This window comes from Talpa europaea (genome assembly GCF_964194135.1).
Source record: "Talpa europaea genome assembly, chromosome: 3".
NCBI lineage: Eukaryota > Metazoa > Chordata > Mammalia > Eulipotyphla > Talpidae > Talpa > Talpa europaea.
Genome location: NC_140069.1, coordinates 62,809,510 through 62,830,360, shown reverse-complemented (window position 1 = coordinate 62,830,360; position 20,851 = coordinate 62,809,510). Strand labels below are relative to the sequence as shown.

Sequence of the window (20,851 nt, the reverse complement as noted above, 5' to 3'; positions counted from 1 at the left end):
AACTAAACTTAAGTGCTACAAAAAATTTATGAAGAATGTCAGAATATAGAAGAGGTTAAAATTAATTTCAGCTGTGGAGATCCAGAAACGCTTTATAGAGGAGAACACTACAGTGGATTTTCTTTTATTCCCTTTTACAATTAGGGAAGAAAGTAAAACAAAGGAAAATAAAAAGCACATGTAGTGACACAATCAAGGAGGGGGAAAGAAAAACATTCGCTAACATTTTAATCAATACCCTTATATTTTTATGGGAAGATACCATTTAACTACAGTTTTAGAATATACTTTTTAGAGGCTGCTAGAATTATTTATCAAATTTTCTATTACTTGACATTTTAATTGGCAGAATGGATAAAAATACATGATTTACCTATAAGCTTTGTAAAAGAAACTTACTTGAGATCCAAAGACATAAATAGATCGAAAGTAAAAAGGTGGAATAGGATAATTAACCAAAAGAAAGAGTGGCTATATTAACCTCAGACAAAATAAACTTTAAATCAAAAACAGTTACAAGAGATAAAAGGAGGGGATGATATATCAAAAAAGTTCAATACAGCAAGAATACACCAAAGGACAGATGGTCAACATATATGAAACCAAAACTGGGAGAACAAACAAAAAGCTCTACAATAATAGCCAGACTTCAATATCCCATTTATGATAAGCACCAGAGGAAGAGGACATTAACTAAGAAAACAGAAGATCTAACACATATACAGAGTACTCTATCCAAAAACAGGATAAACATTTTCTTCAGGGACATATGGTGTCTTTTCCAGAGCAGATCACGAGTCACAAGTTAAGCCTTACTAGATTTTAAAAGATATACACGAGGGCCTCCCCTGGTGCAGCAGTTGAGCGCTGGGTTGCGAGGCTGCCCGCAGCCTCTGCAGCGCCGGTTCGATCCCCGGCCACCGGCAAGGGTCCCACAAGGTGTGCAGACCTCTCCTGCTGCCCGCTGCTCCCCTCAGTAGTGTACTTCATCACTCTGCCTGCTCTGCTCTCCCCTCTGGCTCTGGTGAATTCGCTCACCCTCCCGCGCTTCTGCCTGTACCCCGTGCTTATATAAGTAAATAAATAAATCTTTATTAAAAAAAATATATACACGAAAAGTTATCTTCCCGGGCCACAACAGAATGAAGCTAAAAATCAATAAAGTAAAGCTAGAAAAGTCTCAAAATTGCAGAACTTAAATGACAAACTTGTGTTTTTTTGTTTTACTAACACAACACATACAGTCCAACTACTCAAAGTTAAATTTTTAGTTTTTTAGTATCTATACATAGATTTGTATAGATAGATTTAGATAGAATTCTATAGATTTACATAGAATTCTACAGATTTAGAGAATTGTGTAACCATTATCCCAATTAATTTTAGAACATGTTCATCAACCCAAAGGAAACCCTATTCCCATTACCAGACACTCCCATTTGCCTCATTACTGCCCAGACCCAGTAGTAAGGATGAAGCAGTAACACAATAATCCACCTTTTTTTAAAAAATTGAGAGAATAATGGTTTGCAACTATATGTTTTAGAAGTACACAATCTCCTACTTCACGTGTTACCTCACACCTACCACAAAAATACCTACACTTCATCACCATAGTCCACTGTGCTCTCTCCCCAATCAGTTCTTATTTCTACTTCTGCTCCTCCAGCCACAGCAGCCTCAGTTCTACCACAAAATTTCTAGATTTGTAATTAGTTTGGCTTGATCTGACCCTTTGGTTGGTTCCCCTATATTCCACATGTAAGCAACACCATCCAGTATATGTCTTTTTCCTTTTAACTTATTTTGCTTAGCATAATCCCCTTCTGCTTCATCTTTGTTGTCATAAATGGCAAAAGTTTACCTTTTTGATAGCAAAGTAGTATTCCATGGTGTATATGTACCAGGTCTTCCTGATTCACTATTCTGCATTTGGGGACCTAGTTATTTCCATAGCTTGACAACTGTAAACAGGGCTGAAATGAACATGGGAAGTACATGTTTCCCTTTGATTTAGTTTTTGTATTCTTTGGATAGATTCCTAGGAGTGGAACTGCTGGGTCAAATGGCAGATCCATTTTTTAATCTTTTGAAAACCTGCCACACTTTTTCACAGGGGCTGAACTGTCTACATTCCCCCAACAATGTAAGTTTCTTTTCCTCCACATCCTTGCCAGCACTTGTTTCAGATCTTTTTGATATATGCCATTCCCATTAAGTGTGAGGTAGTATCTCATTGCGGCTGATTTGCATTTTCCTGACAGTAAGTGATTTTGAGCATTTTTTCATGTGCCTGATGGCCATGAATATGTCTCCTTTGGAGAAGTGTCTATTTAGCTCTCCTACCCATTGTTTGATTGGGTTATTTGTTTTCTTTTTGTTGAGGTGTATGAGTTCTTTGTAGACCTTGGATATCAGACCCTGGTCACATACATGTTGTATAAATATTTTTTTTTCTATTCATTAGGGTGTTTTTTGTTTTAGTGATGGTTACCCACTTACTCTGTAGAAGCTTTTAAATTCTGTGTAGTTCCAACTGTTAATAATCACTATTGTTTTCCTTACTATAAGGGACAAATCCACAAAGATATCTCTGAAGCCTATGTCATGGAATGTTTTGTCTACATATTTATGGTTTCAAAACTTCCATCTAAGTCTTTTATCCATTTGGAGTTGACTTTTGTGTATGGTGGAATATAGTGGTCCAGTTTCATTGTTTTGCATGTAGATATCCAGTTTTCCCAACACTATTTATTGAAGATTTCCTTGCTCCAGTTTATATTCTTAGCTTCTTTGTTGTAAATTGACTGTTCATATTAGTGTGGGTTTCTGTGTTCTCAATTCTACTCCATTGGTCTGTTTGTTTTTGCTCCAGGATTGTGGTATAGTTAGAAGTCCAGGAATATGATGGCACCATTCTGCCCCCACCTTTTTTTTGGGGGGGGTGTCAGGATTCCTTTAGTTATTCAGGGTCTTTTGTGGTTCCATCTGATTTTCAGTAATGTTTGTTCTATTTCTTTAAAGAATATCATTGTAACTTTCATAGGGATTGTACTGAATCTATACATTGCTTTGGCTAAGAGGGCCATGTTTATAACATTAATTCTTACAATCCATGAGCAGGGATTATCTTTCCATTTTTGAGTCTTATATTCAACAATGTCTTACAATTCTCTTTGCATAGGTCCTTCACCTCCTTTGTTAAGTTTACTCTGAGGTATTTCTTTATGTAATTGTAAATGGGACTTTTTCATGATTTTCTCTTCTACCTCACTGTTTTCATGTATGAAGGTAACTGACTTTTGTGTATTGATTTTGTACAGTAACTGCTGAACTGATTGTTTCACTTAATTTTTTAGCAGTCTTTAAAGTTTTCTATGTATATTATCATGTCATCTGCAAATAATAATAGTTTTATTTCTTCTTTCCCAATTAGGATTCATTTTATATTGTTACCTTGCCTAACAGCTCTAGCTGGGGCTTCCAACACTACTGAATAACAATACGTTGAATAATAATGGTGAAAATGGACATTCTTTTTTGTACCAGATCTCAGTGGGAAAGCTTTCAGTTTTTCACTACTGAGAATGATGTTAGTTGTGAGTTTATCATATACAGCCTTTATTATGTTGAGGTATGTTTCATCTAGCATCAATTTTTTGAGGATTTTCATCATAAATGGATGTTAAATCTCATCAAATGTTTTCTCAGCATCTACTGATACAATCTTTTCCTTTACTGATGTGGTGAATTACATTGAGTTTCAGATGCTGAACCATCCTTTTGTCTGTGGAATAAATCCTAATTGTTAACGGTATATAATCCTTTGAATGTATGGATGAAATTCAATTTGCCAAGATTCTGTTAAGGAATTTGTTCCTTAAGAAAATTGGTTTGGAGAGAGAGAGATAGTGTGTGCGTGTGTGTGTATGAGTGTTGTCCTTGGTCTGGTTTTGGTAGTACAGTAATGTTAACCTTAAGAAAAGGATTTAAAGGTATTCCCTCCTTTTCAATTTTTTTGGAAAACTTTGAGGCTAGATATTAGTTCATATTTGAAGGTTTGTTAGAACTTACTTATGAAACTGTCCCTAGACTGTTTTGGGGAACAGATTTTTTTTATTACTTTCAATTTTGTTGCATGTAATTGGTCTGTTCAGTTTTCTATTTCTTCCCTGTTCAGTTTTGGCTGGTTTTAAGTTTCTGAAAATTTGTACATCTCCTCTAGGTCATTCAATTTATTGGTTTACAAACGTTCATAGTTCTGAGATATCATAATTTCTCGTTTCTGATCTTATTTTTCTCCTTTCCTTTTCATTGTAAGCATAACTACAGGTTTGTCTGTTTTGTTTATTTTTACAAAGAACCAGCTTTTGGTTTCTTAATCTTTTGAACTGTCTTTTTAATTTCATGTATTTCTCCTTGATTTTTGCCATTTCTTCCCTTCAACTGGCTTCTGGTTTTGTTTGCTTTCTTTTTCTAATTCCTTTAGCTGAGAGAGAAGATTACTTATTTGAGCTCCTCCTTGTATCTTGAGGAGGTCTGTATTGCTTTATACCTCCCTCTTAGTAATGCTTTTGCTGTGTCCCATAATTTCTGGAATGTTCTGTCTTATCATTGGTCTCAAGGTATTTTTTAATTATCTTCTTTGATTTTCTTATTAACTCAAAAGTCACAGTAGTATGTTGTTCAGCCCCCATATATTAAAGGTTTTTCCTGTTGTTTGTTTGTTTGTTTGTTTGTTTTTGTGGTTGATCTCCAGTCTGATACCATTGTGGCAGAAGATACTTGATATGGCTTCAATCTTCATGAATTTAATACTTGTGACCCAACATGTAGTCAATCCTTAAGAATGTCCCACATGTACTTAAGAAGAATGTATATTCAGCTTTTTGTGGTTATAGTGCTCTACACATGTCTACTAAGTCCATGAAGGTTATTGTGTCCTTACTTTTTTTCTGGCTGAAATATGCACTGGTGAAAGAGGGGGTACTGAAGTCCCCTGTCAAGAATGTATTTTTTCTTAATGTCTGTTTTCAGATTAGATAGTAATTGCCTTATATCTTTTTCTGCCCCTTTGGTGGGTATACATTGTTTTGTCTTTTTTAGGTATTGTTCCCTTAATCAATATATAGTGTTCATCCCTAGTGCTATATCTTTTAGCTGGATATCTACTTTTTCTGATATAAAGTGGCTGCCCCCACCTACTTTTGGGTAAACCATTTGCTTGTAGGATTGTTTTTCCAACCCTTATTCTGTGTTTGTTGATCTTGGGGACTCATCTATGTTTCCTGGAGACAGCAGAAAGTTGGATTTTTTTTTCCCTAATCCAACCATTCTGTGCCTTTTAATCACTGAGTTCATTCCATTTATATTTAGAGTGATTACATATGAAAGTCTGCTACTGTCATTTTGTCCTTAATTTTGTGGTTCTTTCTATTCGGTTCTTTGTGTATATTCAGTTCTTTGTGTATATTCTGTTCAATTTAGACATGAGAGTTCCTTCGAACATTTCTTGGAGGGGGTTATAGTCTTTGCAAATTCCTTCAGCTCTGTTTATCTGAGAAGGTCTTTTTTTCTCCATCATATCTGAAAGCAAGTCTTTCAGAATAGGGTATTCTTGGCTGTCTGTTTTTAATTCATTAACTATTTTGATCACATGATTCTATTATTCCCTTGCCCATAATGTTTCTTCAGGGAAGTCAAAGAGCATAGCTCTTTTATAGGTTATCTAAAAATATGGAATGCTTCATTAATTTGCATGTCATCCTTGTGCAGGGGCCATGCTAATCTCTGTATCATTCAAATTTTAATATGTTTGTGGCAAAACTGAGCACAAAATATTAAAAAAAAAAACTTATATGAGAAAAAGGAATATGATCTTGGATTCTTATTCCAACTCTACCTCTACCTAGCAGTGTGACCTGACTTCATTCAGTTTAGTGGTTTTCCAAATTGTGATCCCCAAAGAGTAGCAGTACCATCGGGGATCTTGTTGGAAATGTAGATTCCTGAGCTCCATCCCAAACTTATTGAATCTGAAACTCTAGCAATTGGGTCCAACAATTAAGCCTTTCAGGTGATTTGGAAGCATGCTGAAACACAAAAATCAATGTCTCTCTAGAACTCGATTTTACCATTCATGGCTGTATTAGATGATTTTATTTATTTATTTTTTTTAATAGAGGCATGTTTTTATTTATTTATTATATTTGTTTGTTTGTTTTGTTTACACATGCACTGGGTACAGTCAGAAGCGCGGGAGGGTGAGAGAACTCACCAGAGCCAGAGTGGGGAGCAGAGCAGGCAGAAGGACGGAAGTACACTGCTGAGGGGAGCAGCGGGTGGCAGGAGAGGTCTGCGCACCATGCGGGATCCTCCTCCGGTGGCCGGGGAGCAGCCGGGGATCGAACCGGCGCCGCAGAGGCCGCGGGCAGCTTCGCAACCCAGCGCTCAACCGCTGCGCCACCGGGGAGGCCCTGTATTAGATGATTTTAAATCCAACCATATTGAACAAAAGTACAGCCAACAAGTTTCTAAGTCCTTTATTTTCAAAGTAAATAAAAATATCAAGAGATTTAATAATTCTACACCAACCTTCAATTGACTAGAATCTTATATACAGAAATCTAGGCTTATCAAAATGTTTCATTCGATTATTAGAAAACAAAAGGAAACAAAACACGGACATGCCAAGATTTATCAGTCCAAAAAAGTGAAATTTAGGGCACCAAAAATTTCCATTACATTCACTATGACACAGTAAAATGGTGTGAAACTAAAAACTCAACGATTCTGTCCAGGTTTGCACAAGAAACACTATCCCCATCACGCTCCCAGCAGCACAACGTCGTTATAGAATCTCCCTTATATATTCTTATCAGAGACTTAATAAGTAACTGGCCAAAAGCAGAAAGACCCAAGGTGGGTTAGATTCTTAACTAAAAATAGCAAAATTAGGGTTGATATAAAGCTGGGATGGTCCACTTCTGGTTGACAAAGTATTTCAGCAGAGAAAATTGTGCAAATATACAGAAACACGTAAATGTGAGCAATTATAAAGTTAAAAAAAGGCAGTAAGAATAACCTTGCTGTAGTTGGCTTAATAGTACCCCCATGAAATTCATGTCTACCTGGAACTTCACAATGTGACCTTATTTGGGAATAGGTTCTTTGCAAATTCTGGAGTAGACATAAACAGCAGAAAAGGCCATGCAAGACAAGTCAAGAAATGCAAGGAGTCATCACAAAGATGCAGAGGATTTGCATCTTTGAAAGAGGCAAAGGATTTTCCCATACAGCCTTCAGACGAGCATATGCAGCCCATTTAACACCTTGATTTTGGACTTTTAGCCTCTTGAACTTCAAGAATAATCTGCTGCTTCAAGTTATATGGTTTGTAGCCCTAATGAACTAACATACAGGGTGACTGATAACTGTATGCCCTGACCTTTAATTCCTCATTCATTCACTTACTTATACAACATATAGTATTACTACACATCTGGTACTGTTCCAGTGCTGGACATATATTGTTTAGTTAAACAGGAAAAAAAAAAAAAAAATCCCTGTTCTCAGGTGAATTTTATGGAATGCGACATATCTCAATGAAATTTTTAAAAAAATTAACCTACACAGAGTTTACAAGGTAGTGAGCTATCCTTGTATCCCTTCATAAATCCCATTTTGCTTAGTCATTAATTTTTCTATTCCTTGTAATTAAATAATCCTCAAGTCACACTCTATAATTCTAATAGCTCTTGATTACTGAAAAACTTGCAAACAAAAGGTCAGAAAATATACCCATAATACCAATTCAGTATAATTTTTCAATCTTCTCCTTATTTGACTTCTCAGTAAGATTAGAACTACTTAACTACTCCTCTCCTTCAAACTTTGTTTTCTAAGCTTTTACAATCCTTAGCCTAGAAAAATCTCACATAAACTAATCAATACAAATTACTAACTCCTGGCACATATGGGGAGGCAAGTTTCCACTTTACATTTTCTCCGTCCCTATTACCCTCAACTAGAACTGAGTTTTCTGTTATCACATTTGCCTGTGGTGTTGGGGGTTAGAAGGGGGGGTTCAAGCATATGGGGCACCTGGAGTTGGAGGATCAGTGCAAACTCAAGATTTTTAATATATATAAAAACTGACAAAGCGATGTATATACACGTGTGTGTGTGTGTATACACATTAATACATTACTAACTATGCCCAATAAAAGAGTCTAGAAGTAATGATGCTGATAATGAGCACACATAAGCACTTAGATCTTGGTTCCTAATAAACAAATCTAAAGGAATCAGGGCTTGTGGAAAACTGGCTAAGTCCAGGACTGAAGAAGAAAAAATCTGCAATGATCATGGAAAACATCTTGTACCAGAAAACAAAGAAGTACTCAAGGAATAATGACTACATGTCTTAAAGACTTAAAAATCAATCCACTTGGCTTGCAATGGCCAAGTTTAGGATGACATGAGCATCAAAATAATGGCTGCTGATAATGAGCACACATAAGCACTTAGATCTTGGTTCCTAATAAACAAATCTAAAGGAATCAGGGCTTGTGGAAAACTGGCTAAGTCCAGGACTGAAGAAGAAAAAATCTGCAATGATCATGGAAAACATCTTGTACCAGAAAACAAAGAAGTACTCAAGGAATAATGACTACATGTCTTAAAGACTTAAAAATCAATCCACTTGGCTTGCAATGGCCAAGTTTAGGATGACATGAGCATCAAAATAATGGCTGATTTAAGATAAGACTAACCCCTGTTTCAGTCTGAGAGCTAAAGAATCTGTTAAAGTTTAAAAATGAGTAAGTGAATACATGCATACATAATAAACAAGAAAAAAAGGAAAACTATATCTCACCATTGTCTGCCAATGAGTAAACCTACAATTAATTCTTAAAAGATCACTGTTTAGCAACTATCACACCAAGTTTCAGGAAAAAAATCACTTATGGATGCTAAATTCAATGGTGAAAATGTGGTCAGAAATAGATATTTCACAGTATTGAAAATATTGTAAAATATTTTGAAATACAATATACTTAATAATCTTGTAAGAAGACTCTAAAGACCCTATCTTAACCTAGTGATAAAATGCAGCATCACTAGCAAGACACCAAAGTCAACATACTATGCCTTACACTATGGATGGAGATAATAAGCACAGTAATACATCTGTGGTGTTCCTGCCAAAAAGGTTTCATTCAGAAGGAGAAATAATGTAAATCCAAACTGAAGGACATTGTACAAAGTAATAGGTCTGTGTCAAAGTCATGAAAAGAAGACTATTTAAGGCTGAAGGACACTGAAGAGGCAAGATAACTAAGTACATTACATAACTGTAGATTTGGATCCTGGGCCCATAAAGGAAATAATTGGGTCACACCAAGGAAATGTGAATGGGGTTGGTAGACGTAATGGTAGTACTGGATCGACATTACCTTCACAGCACTATGAAACTATCTGTAGCCAGTGTAGCAACAGTTAAATCCCGGCCAAGGAGCTGACCCACATGGCGCAGCAGACCTGTCCTGTCTTGCCCACTGCTCCCCTCAGCAGTGTGTTTTGGTCAGTCTGCCTGTTCTGCTCCCCACTCTGTCTCTGGTGAATCCTCTCACTCCCCCACACCTCTGGCCTGTACCCCAGTTCTTGTATGTGTAAATAAATCCTAAAAAAAAAAAAATTACCTTCTTGACTAATGGCTTCATACTGTGATTATGTAGGCGTGTCCTTGTACAGATTATTACAGCAATGAAGCATAATATGTCCATAGGTAATTATCAAATGTTTCAGAAATGTTAATAATTGGGTCATCTGGGTCAAGAGTATAAAGTTTAAAATAGTATTTCTGTAACTTTTAAGCAAATTTGAAGTTATTTTCAAAAGGCTTAAAATTTTTAAAATAATGACAGAATAAAACCCACTAAATAAGTCTGAACCCACACTAATAGAGAGATGAAAACTGATAAAAAGAATGACAGAAAACCACATCACAGTAATCAAGAATCAATGGATGATGTGATGTTTGATGCGCACTTTGAATAGTCTCAAAGTATTACCCAACAGCTTTTTAACTACAAAGGGTAAACAACTATTGTAGAGAAACCTAGAAGATATCACCTTAATCAAGTGAACCAAGTTAGTATCAATCTGGGACAAAGGACATCATTTTTCCTAATGTGAATCAATAACTAAGACATATAACCTATATGGTACTCATTAAAAATGTATAAACTGAATCTAATCATGAGGAAATGTCAAATAAACCTAAATTGAGGTACTATCGGATCTCTGCAAAGATGTCAGAAAATAAAGAAAAGCTAAGTAAGGAACTGTTTCAGATTAGAAAAGATTAAATGCAATGTGTAACTGGGAACTGGACAGGGGGAGATGGAGGAAGGTGCAGGATGGGATGAGGGGGAAGGGATGATGATTACTAAAAGAACTTTACTGGGACAACCTATAAAGTTTGAGTATGTAGTATATTAATTAGGTAATATCAAGTAAGTGCTACATTTCCTGAATTTGATAACAGGTATGTGGTTACATAAAAAATTCTACTGTACTTAGGAAAGAAATACTATAGTGTTTGGAAACAAAGAATCATGATATCACGCCTCCCCTGTGGCGCAGCAGTTGAGCGCTGGGCTGCGAAGCTGCCCGCAGCCTCTGCAGCGCCGGTTGGATCCGCTGGGCTAGGGTCCCACATGGCACACAGACCTCTCCTTCCGCCCACTGCTCCCCTCAGCAGTGTACTTTGTCTGTTCTGTTCTCCGCTCTGGCTCTGGTGAACTCTCTCACCCTCCCATGCTTCTGACTGTACCCAGTGCTTGTATAAATAAATAAATAAATCTTAAAAAAAAAAAGTTTAAAAAAAAAATCATGATATCTGCAATTTACTCAAAATTGCTTAGCAAATACAGTAATATATTCAATAAACAGAGAGAAAAGAGATTGAGGAATCTGTATTATTATTCATACAATTCTATGACTTTGAAAACATTTCAAATAGAATATTTTTTAACATGCTATAAAAAATAGGTATATCTGGGTTGTAGGAGTTCAACTGGTTTTTCATTCTCTTCTCAATTATATTTGCATCTTGAAGTTTCAACAAAACATTTTCATAAACATAAAAGTCATTTTTATGTTGGAAGAACTGTGATCTCATGCAATATGACTTAAAAGGTATTTAATTCTTTGAATATGAGTTTCACAGTATTGTACATATTAGGAATAATAACATTTTGGTGGTCAGATTTGTTTCCTTACAGTAGAACTTTTCAGAGTTTTAAACACGCTATAAATCTTCAAGAGGAAAATATGTCATATATTTCCTAGACACTAAAATAAAATATAAGAGTCAGAACTAGAAAAAAGGCTTTTAATGAAGTTAAAAAAAAAAAATTGCCACCATAATACACATGCAGTACGAAGAGTAGCAATCATAGAAATAGACATGTGAAGGAAACATTAGAATTAAGAAAATGTGGAATTTACAGAGTCTCCCAATCTTAGTAAGCCACAAAACATTTTTTTTCATGAGGAATCTAAAAAAACACAGACTGCAAGACCACACAGCACACCTTGGCTGGTTCTGCAAAACGAACTTTAACAAGAAAAGAGCAGAAGCTGCCAATTTATTTCTCCATTGTCCTCCAAAGTAACCTGACAAAGGTACTTTAACTAGTTCTCCAAAAGTACTTTAAACATTAAATTGCCATTTGTCATATTGGTTGGCTCTGAATTTCATCACATATTTATGGAATTAATCTAGAGTCAACTTTTCTTTAGTGCTCACTCAGAAAGTATTTTTAAAACTGGAGACTAGTTTTTTATTAGTCAAACTGTCTTAGTCAAAATGTCATGGAAGTCAATATTTCAAATCTCACACTGTTCATTTCATTCATCATTTTTGCTCTTACTTTCAGTGTATGGATTCCGGCTAAGTTGGGTTCACAAATAAGCTTCCTACACTGAAGTTTTTTTATCTTGAACTAATTCTTTGGGCATAGCTCTCTTTATCAGGAAAGTTGAAAAATAGCCAAGTTCCTCCCCAGCTCTTAGCAGCAAGAGGGGGTTGCTTATAAAATAGAGCTTCTTTAAACCTGTTTAGCAAAATAAACAAATAGCAAAATAGATGTGTCATTTTCATAGATTACCTGACTGCCAGAAAGAGTTCTAAAACATTTTCTGACTTCACACATGGTATGTGTCATGTGCCTGTCTTTAGTATCATGAAATATAAGGTATTACTTTGACGAATTAATCTAAACTAACACCTATTTAAAAGATTTGATAATTTCTTGACTAATCATCTTCAGTTTCTCCCAATTTTGCAATTCTGTAACAACATTCACATTTTATCTAAAAAGCCTGAGTGAAAGATAAATCCATATATCTAAAGTCAGCACAACAAAATGATAAGCCTCCTAATAAATCTTTTCATGGCCTCCCCTGCCCTTTAACTGATTTTTTTCTCCTTAAGAGAACAGCTAATCTCTCAAGTACTGTTTTATATACATCACATTGCTATTATTCCCCTTATTAACATCAAATAGTTCCTCAAAACCTGTTCTGAAATTTTAACTCCTCTGGAGAGCTCAATTGCATTGTCTCCACAAACATTCCACCCATCTCTGGTATCCAGTACCCACTGCAACTCAAGGAGGAGTTTGCAATTTTAATGTTCCAGAAATAGGAGTTGAAAGTGGGTAAAATTCAAGATGATGAGAGAAATTCGAGTGCTTTTCAAAAAAATAAAAGACTACCTTATTTCTGGACTTTTCAGAAATACTACTAGCACCATTTTTAATATAATACAATACAAGCATTCATAAATATTAAACCTTTGATTACTTGCATAGAGTTGCAGCCCCATTTCATTACTGTAACTAAACACACTACTTACCCTGTATCTCCCAGTCCATGAAGAAAAATCACCTGTAAGATAAGAGGAAAAATTAATAAAAGGTAACTGAATTAACCCGCCCAGAATTGTCAAACTTGTATCTTTGCCAAAGTAGATACCAGAATTACACAACACTACCGTCAAGTTAATCGCTACGGACCTCTCTTTAAAGACAAAACTACTTCTCTCCTTGTAGTTCCTAAGATAATTAATGTGGGGTTTTAGCACTGGAAGTCCTAGTTACACATTCTTAAGAAGTGGCAAAAGATCACATTCTAAGAAAAAGTTTGTCTCAACGAAAACCATGAAAATCACATATATAGTGCACATTTTCTCATTACAAAAAGGAGTTTTCGCGGGCAAAAATAAGCTTGAGATATTCATACACAAGTTTCCTGAAAAATGGCATCCATGATCTTACAGACATTAAATATTCAAATTACTTTCACTGAGGACAAGAGTGCAACACATGAAAATAAAGTGATTTTCTTCGGGACTTAAGAGGTCTCCCATTCTCAAGGCAAAAACATGCTACAGGGTCACCGCGAGTCGGGGCGCGTCTCCACGGACGCGGTGACCCGGCAGGCAGGGGTCACAGTGGGTCCCGGGGGGGCCCGCGGCCGCAATCGCTCCGCAATGCAGAAGCTCCGGGCGGAGGGTGGGGCGAGGGCACTGACCCTTCGGCCCAGATCCCAGCGCTGTCCGGCCGGGGCGGCGCCGACACCCCACCTCCCCGCAGCCCACCCCCGCCAGGGCGCCGCGCCCCCCCCTCGGGGGGCCAAACGGCCTGCGGCGCCCACCCCGCACGGGAGCGGACCCCGCGGCGGGCCGAGCGGCCCCTCCAAGCCCCGGACGCCGACGCTCACCGCAGCTGTGGCCTTCCTGGCGGCGGGCACGACGGCGGGCAGCGGGGCCGACATGTTATTGCCGCACATACACCGGCTGGTACGCGGCGCGCGTCGGAAGCGGAAGGGAGAGAGGGCGCCCGGCCACGGCCCAAGGGCGTGCGAGCGGAGAGTCCCGGCTCGCCCCCGCGGGCGCGTGCGCGCCAACGCGGCGCCGCGCCGCCCTCAGTCGACTTCGCGCGCCCGCCTCGTTCCCAGCCGTTCCCCTCCCGCCGCGCGTCACAAAGTCCCGCTCCGCGGTCGGCGGGATTGGCTGCGGCGCCGCCGCGACCCTGGCCGACCTGCTCTGCCCTGCCCCGCTCGGATCTCCGCGGGGCGGCCCGCGGCGCTCCTTCCCTCCGGGCGTCCGGGCCGCCCTGGGGACGGCGCTCTCAGGCCCGGGCCGGCCGCGGAGTCCCCAGAGCCTGGCCTGATGTTCCTCTCTCTAGTCACCTTAGGGAAAAGAAATAGCCCCAGAGCCACTCCCGCGAGGCCCGGGTACTTTGTTTCCTCCGTGTGGGTCACACATTTGTAAAAGTCAAACGATTAGTCTGAGAAGACCAGTGTTGTGTTTCCGCTGGGGACTAAGCGACTGTGCAGATTTGTGGTTAACTCCCCGTCTTTGAACTTTAGCCCAAAAGGCAAATGTTCTATTGTCCCTGTGAGTCAACCAACTACTTCCCTCAACTGACCCATACTATTTTATTGACAGATGTTGACTGAGTAGTGTAGTGATTCAAGCATGACCCTAGTCTGCCCCTTTCCTGGGCTTATCAAAAACTTGGTAGGCTCTGGAAGGAGGCAAGGAATACAAAACTTAGAGCCAAATGCCGTGACCTTCAGAAGTTTACAATTCCGTGGAGAATCTTAGAAATATATACAATCATGAGAGGAAGTGGGTTCACAAAACTTATGGGCTGGTGAACAGGAGGATCTGGAAGAGATGGCAAGCCTGGAGAGGGAATAAAACTCTGTGCCTTTTCCCCATACCTTGCTCTATGTACCTCTTCCACCTGACTGTTGATTTGTATATATTTTTTTTAAGATTTATTTCTTTACACATACAAGAGCTGGGGTACAGGCCAAAGATGCGGGGCTTGAGAGGATTCACCAGAGACAGAGCGGGGAGCAGAACACGCGAGCAGAGAGGGATGAAATACACTGCTGAGGGGAGCAGCAGGCCAGCAGAGGTCTGCTGCGCCAGGTGGGTTGCTCCCTGGCCAGGGATCAAACTCTCACTGCAGAAGTTGTGGATTGCTTCATAATGCAGTGATTAACCTCTTGCGCCACCAGGGAGGCCCTGATTTGTATACTTTATAATAAATCAGTGACAAGTGAGAAACAGGGAATATATGTATGTAGGATGTTCGATGTAATATAGGGCGGGAAGCTAAAGAACAAAAGGCTTAAAAAATAAAACTCCACTTTAATTCATATGCAGAATACTGAAAGATTGGGGTGGGGTCTTATTCATAGAACTTTTTACCATTCTTGGATTTAAATGCTGAAAATGTTAATAATGTTTCTCAAAAATGATAAAGTGAAGCTGATTTACTGAAAATTATGATGATGTGACTGACATTTTTAGTAGCAGTATACATTTATATCAGGCTTTTACACTGTGATGGTAATAGAGAAAATAAAATTATCTCTAGTTCCTACCACATGTTTTAAGTGAGAAATACATGAACTTTCCTATGACTGGAATATGTAGAGTTCTGGGGGATACCTATTGTTTCTATCAATTTCCACTAGTGGGAGGTAGGAAGTGCTATTTGATGTATTGCAACCACCCTCCTGTTTTTCTCAACCCAAGTACTACCATTTTTCCAAAGTTCACCAGAGCACTACATCCTCAAAGGAGCCTTATTCTAGTTAATTCCTCTCTCTCTTCTCCAGCAAAGGAATGAAATAAATATAGTAATTGAAATGTGACAAAATTAATTGTTATGGGGAGAAGATCAGGGTAATGCTGGAGACACAGGGATGAAAGAATTCACCAGACAGAGTGGAGAACAGAACAGGTGGAATATTGAAATACAATGCAAAGAAAAGCAGTGGGTGCGACACAAGAAGTCTGTGCTAGAAGGAGAATTTGAGACTCTCTTTTATACTCTATTTTCTCAGGTTTTCTAACTTGGGGCACCAGTTACTTCCTGGGATGTCTGGTCTCTGCCTTTGACACAGAAATGTGTTCTGACCTCTGCTTCTGCATTCCTGGAGCTGTTTTTTCTGGTCATGGTGGTCAGTTTTTTGGCTTGTTCCCAAGACAGTCTTATCCATTCCCTAATCTATTCCAGCCTCCCAAATCTGCCTGCTGGGTCAGGAGAGGGGGCTTAGTTATTAACTTACTCAGTTGTACCCCAACAATTATTATTTTCAGATGATTGCACAAGGGAAATTAAAAAAATCTTATTTAAAAATTGCTAACCAGGGGAGTCCAGCAAAATGGTGGATAAATGCACTCACCGCCTCCTCATATTTATAACCAAATCACACCTAAACAAAGCACAGTGACTCCAAGTGATGAACAGATTAGTATTATATGCATCAAGAGGGACAGAATGTGGAAAGGGACAGGAAAACTAATTCAGTTGTGTTCAGAGTGATAACAGGCAGTTCAACCCCAAAAAAAGGAGAGGCAGCTGCTATATGGAGCCTCTTTGCTATTGTTGACTGAAAGATCCATGCCCACACTGGGGACTTTAGAACCTAGGGTCTATACTTGAGAAGGGAGTATACAGATGTAGTACATGGGATGGAGGGTGTACCACAGCAGAATTATAGTAGAATGCTAAATTAGTAGATAGATGCCTGTAATCACATAGCAGCAAGCCAGGCACTCTGAGCAGGGAAGTTAAATGCCCTCCACCCCTAAAGTGGGAAGTCTGAGTGGATAATCTTAGTGATTGTTAGTGTGGTGGTGTCTGTGTGAGCTGGAGATTGTCACCTTGTGTTGAGACTCCTAAAAAAGAATAGCTGGAGTCTGCACTGAAGAGGGCTACATCAGGTCATGTCCCTTACATAATAGACTATCATCTGTAACCTGCACCTGTGTTGTGTAAAACATCTGCTTTATATCCAGGGTCAAAGCCGAGGTAACAACAAAATGTTATATTGCCATTAACCAGAGTTCAAAAACCTAACAAATCTCCACACTTGAAAGGAGAAGTAAAGAAATCACAGCCTGTGACCCTGTCTCAACCATAATGCCCTCCCGGTTACCTCTACTGCTCAACCACAACTCAGTGGTTGAGGCTGGCATGAGATTGTTCAGGATGTTTTGGCTTAGGAGTTGACTGATGGAAGAGAAACAATATGGCTTCCTACCCTCCAGTGGCATCTTAAAAAGCATCAATCCTTAACACTCATTGGAGGTAACAGTTTGGTGCCTTCCTGCCCCAGTTCCTATCTACTACCCTTATTGCTAGTAGTGCCCCATCATATGAACAGGTATGGAGGGTTTAGTGTACAAAACGACAAACACCTAAGGATCCTAGGTTAAAAAAAAACAAACAAACTAGGAATATACCCAGATGCCTGTGAGCATGGTATAAAGCTAACTTATCAAGACCATAAGAAGCAGCTCTTTATCTCCACACAAACTACAAATGAGGAAACAGAAGAAAATCCTACAAATGCTGTAACAAAAACACCACAAAGGAAGTTTTAATACTGCAGAAATACAGATTCTGCCTTGAGGAAAAAGTTATAAGGATGCTTGACAAAATAAGAACAAAGAAACAACAAAAACAAAAATACAAATAAAGATAGAGAAAATATGAGATTGATACAAGTAGAGTTAATGGATCTGAAGAATATTATAAGTGGTTGAAAAATACATTAGAGGGCCTCAATAGTTGACAAAAACAAGTAACAAATAGAATCAGCAAAATTGAATGCCTGTAGTGGAAAACACCCATATAGAACTGTAAAAAAAAAAAAATAGTAAACGAAAATTAAAACAGTGTAAGATCTCCCTAGGATAATTTAAAGAGAAATAATAGATGTATCATGAGGATCCCAAGGGAGACAAGGAAGAGAAAGGCATAGGAAATTTTTAAAGAAGTGATAGCCTAGAAACTCCCTAATCTGGGAAAGGAACCAGCAATCCTAACATAAGAGTTCCAAATTAATACCAAACAGACACACCTCAAGATACTATAATCAATCTGTTGAAAACTAACAAGGAAAAATTACTGAAATAATTGAGAGAGAGAAAAGTTACCTACAAGGGAAAGTCTATTAGACTCCGAATGTCTCAGTGGAAACCTTGCACACAAGAAGGCAATGGCAGTAAATATTTAAAGCCTCAAAAAAAAAGATTTCCAACCTAAAATATTTTATCCCTCCAACTAATAGTCAAGAAAGAATGAGGGGGAAGATGCTTCACAGAAAAATAAAAACTAAAAGAACATATCAACACCAAAGTCAGACTTGAAAGAATTAGTAAAGGTACTATTATAAAACGACGACAAAATTCATCCTATTTAGACAACTGACTTACACAACATGGCTCAAAAGAAGAGTAAAGATGTGGACCATTAGAATGAGTTTGAGTCAAGCTATTTAACGGTCACAAGTCAAAAATCAGTACAAGGAAACACATAAGACAATGAAAATGGGTCCAAACAAAATATAAAAGAAAGATATCAAAAAACAAAAAGACAAAACAGCCAAAAAAAAATACAAAAAAGAAAACTGGTGATAAGCATTTATGTCTCTATAATCACCTTAAATACAAATGGCTTGAATTCACCACTTAAAAGGTAGAGAGTGGCTGAATAGATTATAAAACAAAGGCCAACCTTCTATAGTTTCTGAGAAATTCATCTTTATGACCACAGACAGCAACAGACTTAAAGGCTGGAAAACAATCCTGCAAAGAAGTGGTAATCAAAAAAGTTAAGACAGGATCTCCCCCCGTGGCGCAGCCATTGAGCCCTGGGCTGCGAAGCTGCCCGCAGCCTCTGCTGCACCTGTTCTATCCCCGGCCCTTGCGCAGACTTCTCCTGCCACGCCTGCTGCTCCCCTCAGCAGTGTATTTCATCGGTCTGTCTGTTCTGTTCCCCGCTCTGGCTCTGGTGAATTCTCTCACCCTCCCATGCTTCTGACTATACCCCGGTTCTTATATAAATAAATAAATAAATAAATAAATAAATAAATCTTTAAAAAAAAAGTTAAGACAGCTGAACTTGTATTAGATAAAATAGATTGATCATTTTAAAAGGTTAAAAGAGATAGACAGACATTATATGATGATTAAGGACTTAATACAAAAAGAATAAATAACATTTTAAACATCCATCCACCAAATGATGAAGCATCAAGATTATTAATAGGACTAAAGAAAGCAATTATTAACAGGACTAAAGAGAGAGATTGACAACAACCTGGTAATACTAGAAGATTTTAATAATCCACTTATAAACATGGGCAGATCAACAAAATATGGAATAAATAAGGAAACAATAGCTTTAAATGATGAGCTAGACCAAATAGGATTCACAGATAACTGCAGAACACTCCCCACAAAAACCAGAGTATATATATATTTTTTCAAGTATGTATGGGATATTCTCATGAATAGACCATATGTGGGAACATAAGTCAATTGACCATAAACTTATGAAGATTAAAATAATACAAAGCACTCTTTTTGATCATAATGCCATAAAGCTTAACAAAAAAATGGAAAAACTGTAAACACATAGAAATTAAACAACATGCTTCTTAACAACTACTGTGTTAAAGAGAAAATTAAAACAAAAATCAAAAATTACCTTGAGGCCAATGAAAATGAGGATACATGTTATCAGAAGTTATGGAATGCAACAAATATGGTTTCAAGAAGGAAAATAATTGCAGTACAGGTTCATATTAAGAAGTAAGAAAAATTCCAAATAAAATAGTACAAGCAAGATCTAAACCTAGTAGAAGGAAGGAGATAAAATATTAGAGCGGAATAAGTGAAATAGAAGCAAAAAAGAATTTACAAAAGATCAATGAAACTAATATTTGCCTCTTCAAGAAGAAAGGAAGAGAGAAACCATTAATCAACAGAATTAGAAATGAAAGAGGAGAAATTACTATAGATAGAGTACAGATACAAAGGAATATTAGAAATTACAACGAACAACTACATACTAAGAAAAATTCTGCAAATATATCCAGTTACTAAATCAATATACAAAAAAAGAATGCTTTATTATATACAAACAAAAGCTGCTTAGAATTATCTAACAGAAGAAAAAATATTCACATTAGAAGTTTTAAAATATTTTTAGGCAAAATTTAAAAGAATGTATGAGACCTATATCAGACAAAATATGAAACTACCAACGTACAGAAAAGACAAATAATTGGTGGGAATATGCAATATTATAAGGTTATTAATATAGTCATAATTATTTTACCAATGCAAGTTCTCCCAATTAAAATTCCAATATTTCATACTTTAATAAAAATTACTCATGAATATCCTAATGATTTTTAATTTTTATAAAATAATTATAAAGTTAATAAACATGACAGAATAAATATGCAGGGTTACCCAAAAAATCATTTTAAAAAGTAATAGTGAGGGCCTCCCCGGTGGCGCAGCGGTTGAGCGCTGGGTTGCGAAGCTGCCCGCAGCCTCTTCAACGACGGTTCGCTCCCCGGCCGCTCCCCGGCCGCTCCCCGGCCGCTCCCCGGCCGCTCCCCGGCCGCTCCCCGGCCGCTCCCCGGCCGCTCCCCGGCCGCTCCCCGGCCGCTCCCCGGCCGCTCCCCGGCCGCTCCCCGGCCACCCGAGGAGGGTCCCACATGGCGCGCAGACCTCTCCTGCGGCCCGCTGCTCCCCTCAGCAGTGTACTTTGGTCCTTCTGCCTGCTCTGCTCCCGGCTCTGGCTCTGGTGAATTCTCTCACCCTCCCGCGCTTCTGACTGTACCCAGTGCTTGTATAAATAAATAAAAATAAAAAATCTTTAAAAAAAAAAAGTAATAGTGAAATTGGCGCTACTAACTCTACTGAACTTTGATATAAAAGGGGATTAGAATA

The 20,851-nt window shown here is 38.2% G+C and overlaps 1 protein-coding gene across 4 annotated transcripts in view; it reads right to left on the bottom strand.

The window, feature by feature from the left end:
* Positions 1–13,863, bottom strand: part of LYPLA1 (lysophospholipase 1) — a gene marked incomplete at both ends in the record, with an annotated part of 33,775 nt that extends 19,912 nt beyond the window's left edge. For all 4 annotated transcript variants that reach the window (XM_084230150.1, XM_084230152.1, XM_084230153.1 and 1 more), the window contains 2 exons: positions 12,929–12,960; positions 13,795–13,863. In XM_084230150.1, the coding sequence (XP_084086276.1) occupies positions 12,929–12,960; positions 13,795–13,863 (101 nt within the window). The remainder of the gene's footprint in view (positions 1–12,928; positions 12,961–13,794) is intronic.
* Between the last annotated feature and the right edge of the window lie 6,988 nt (positions 13,864–20,851).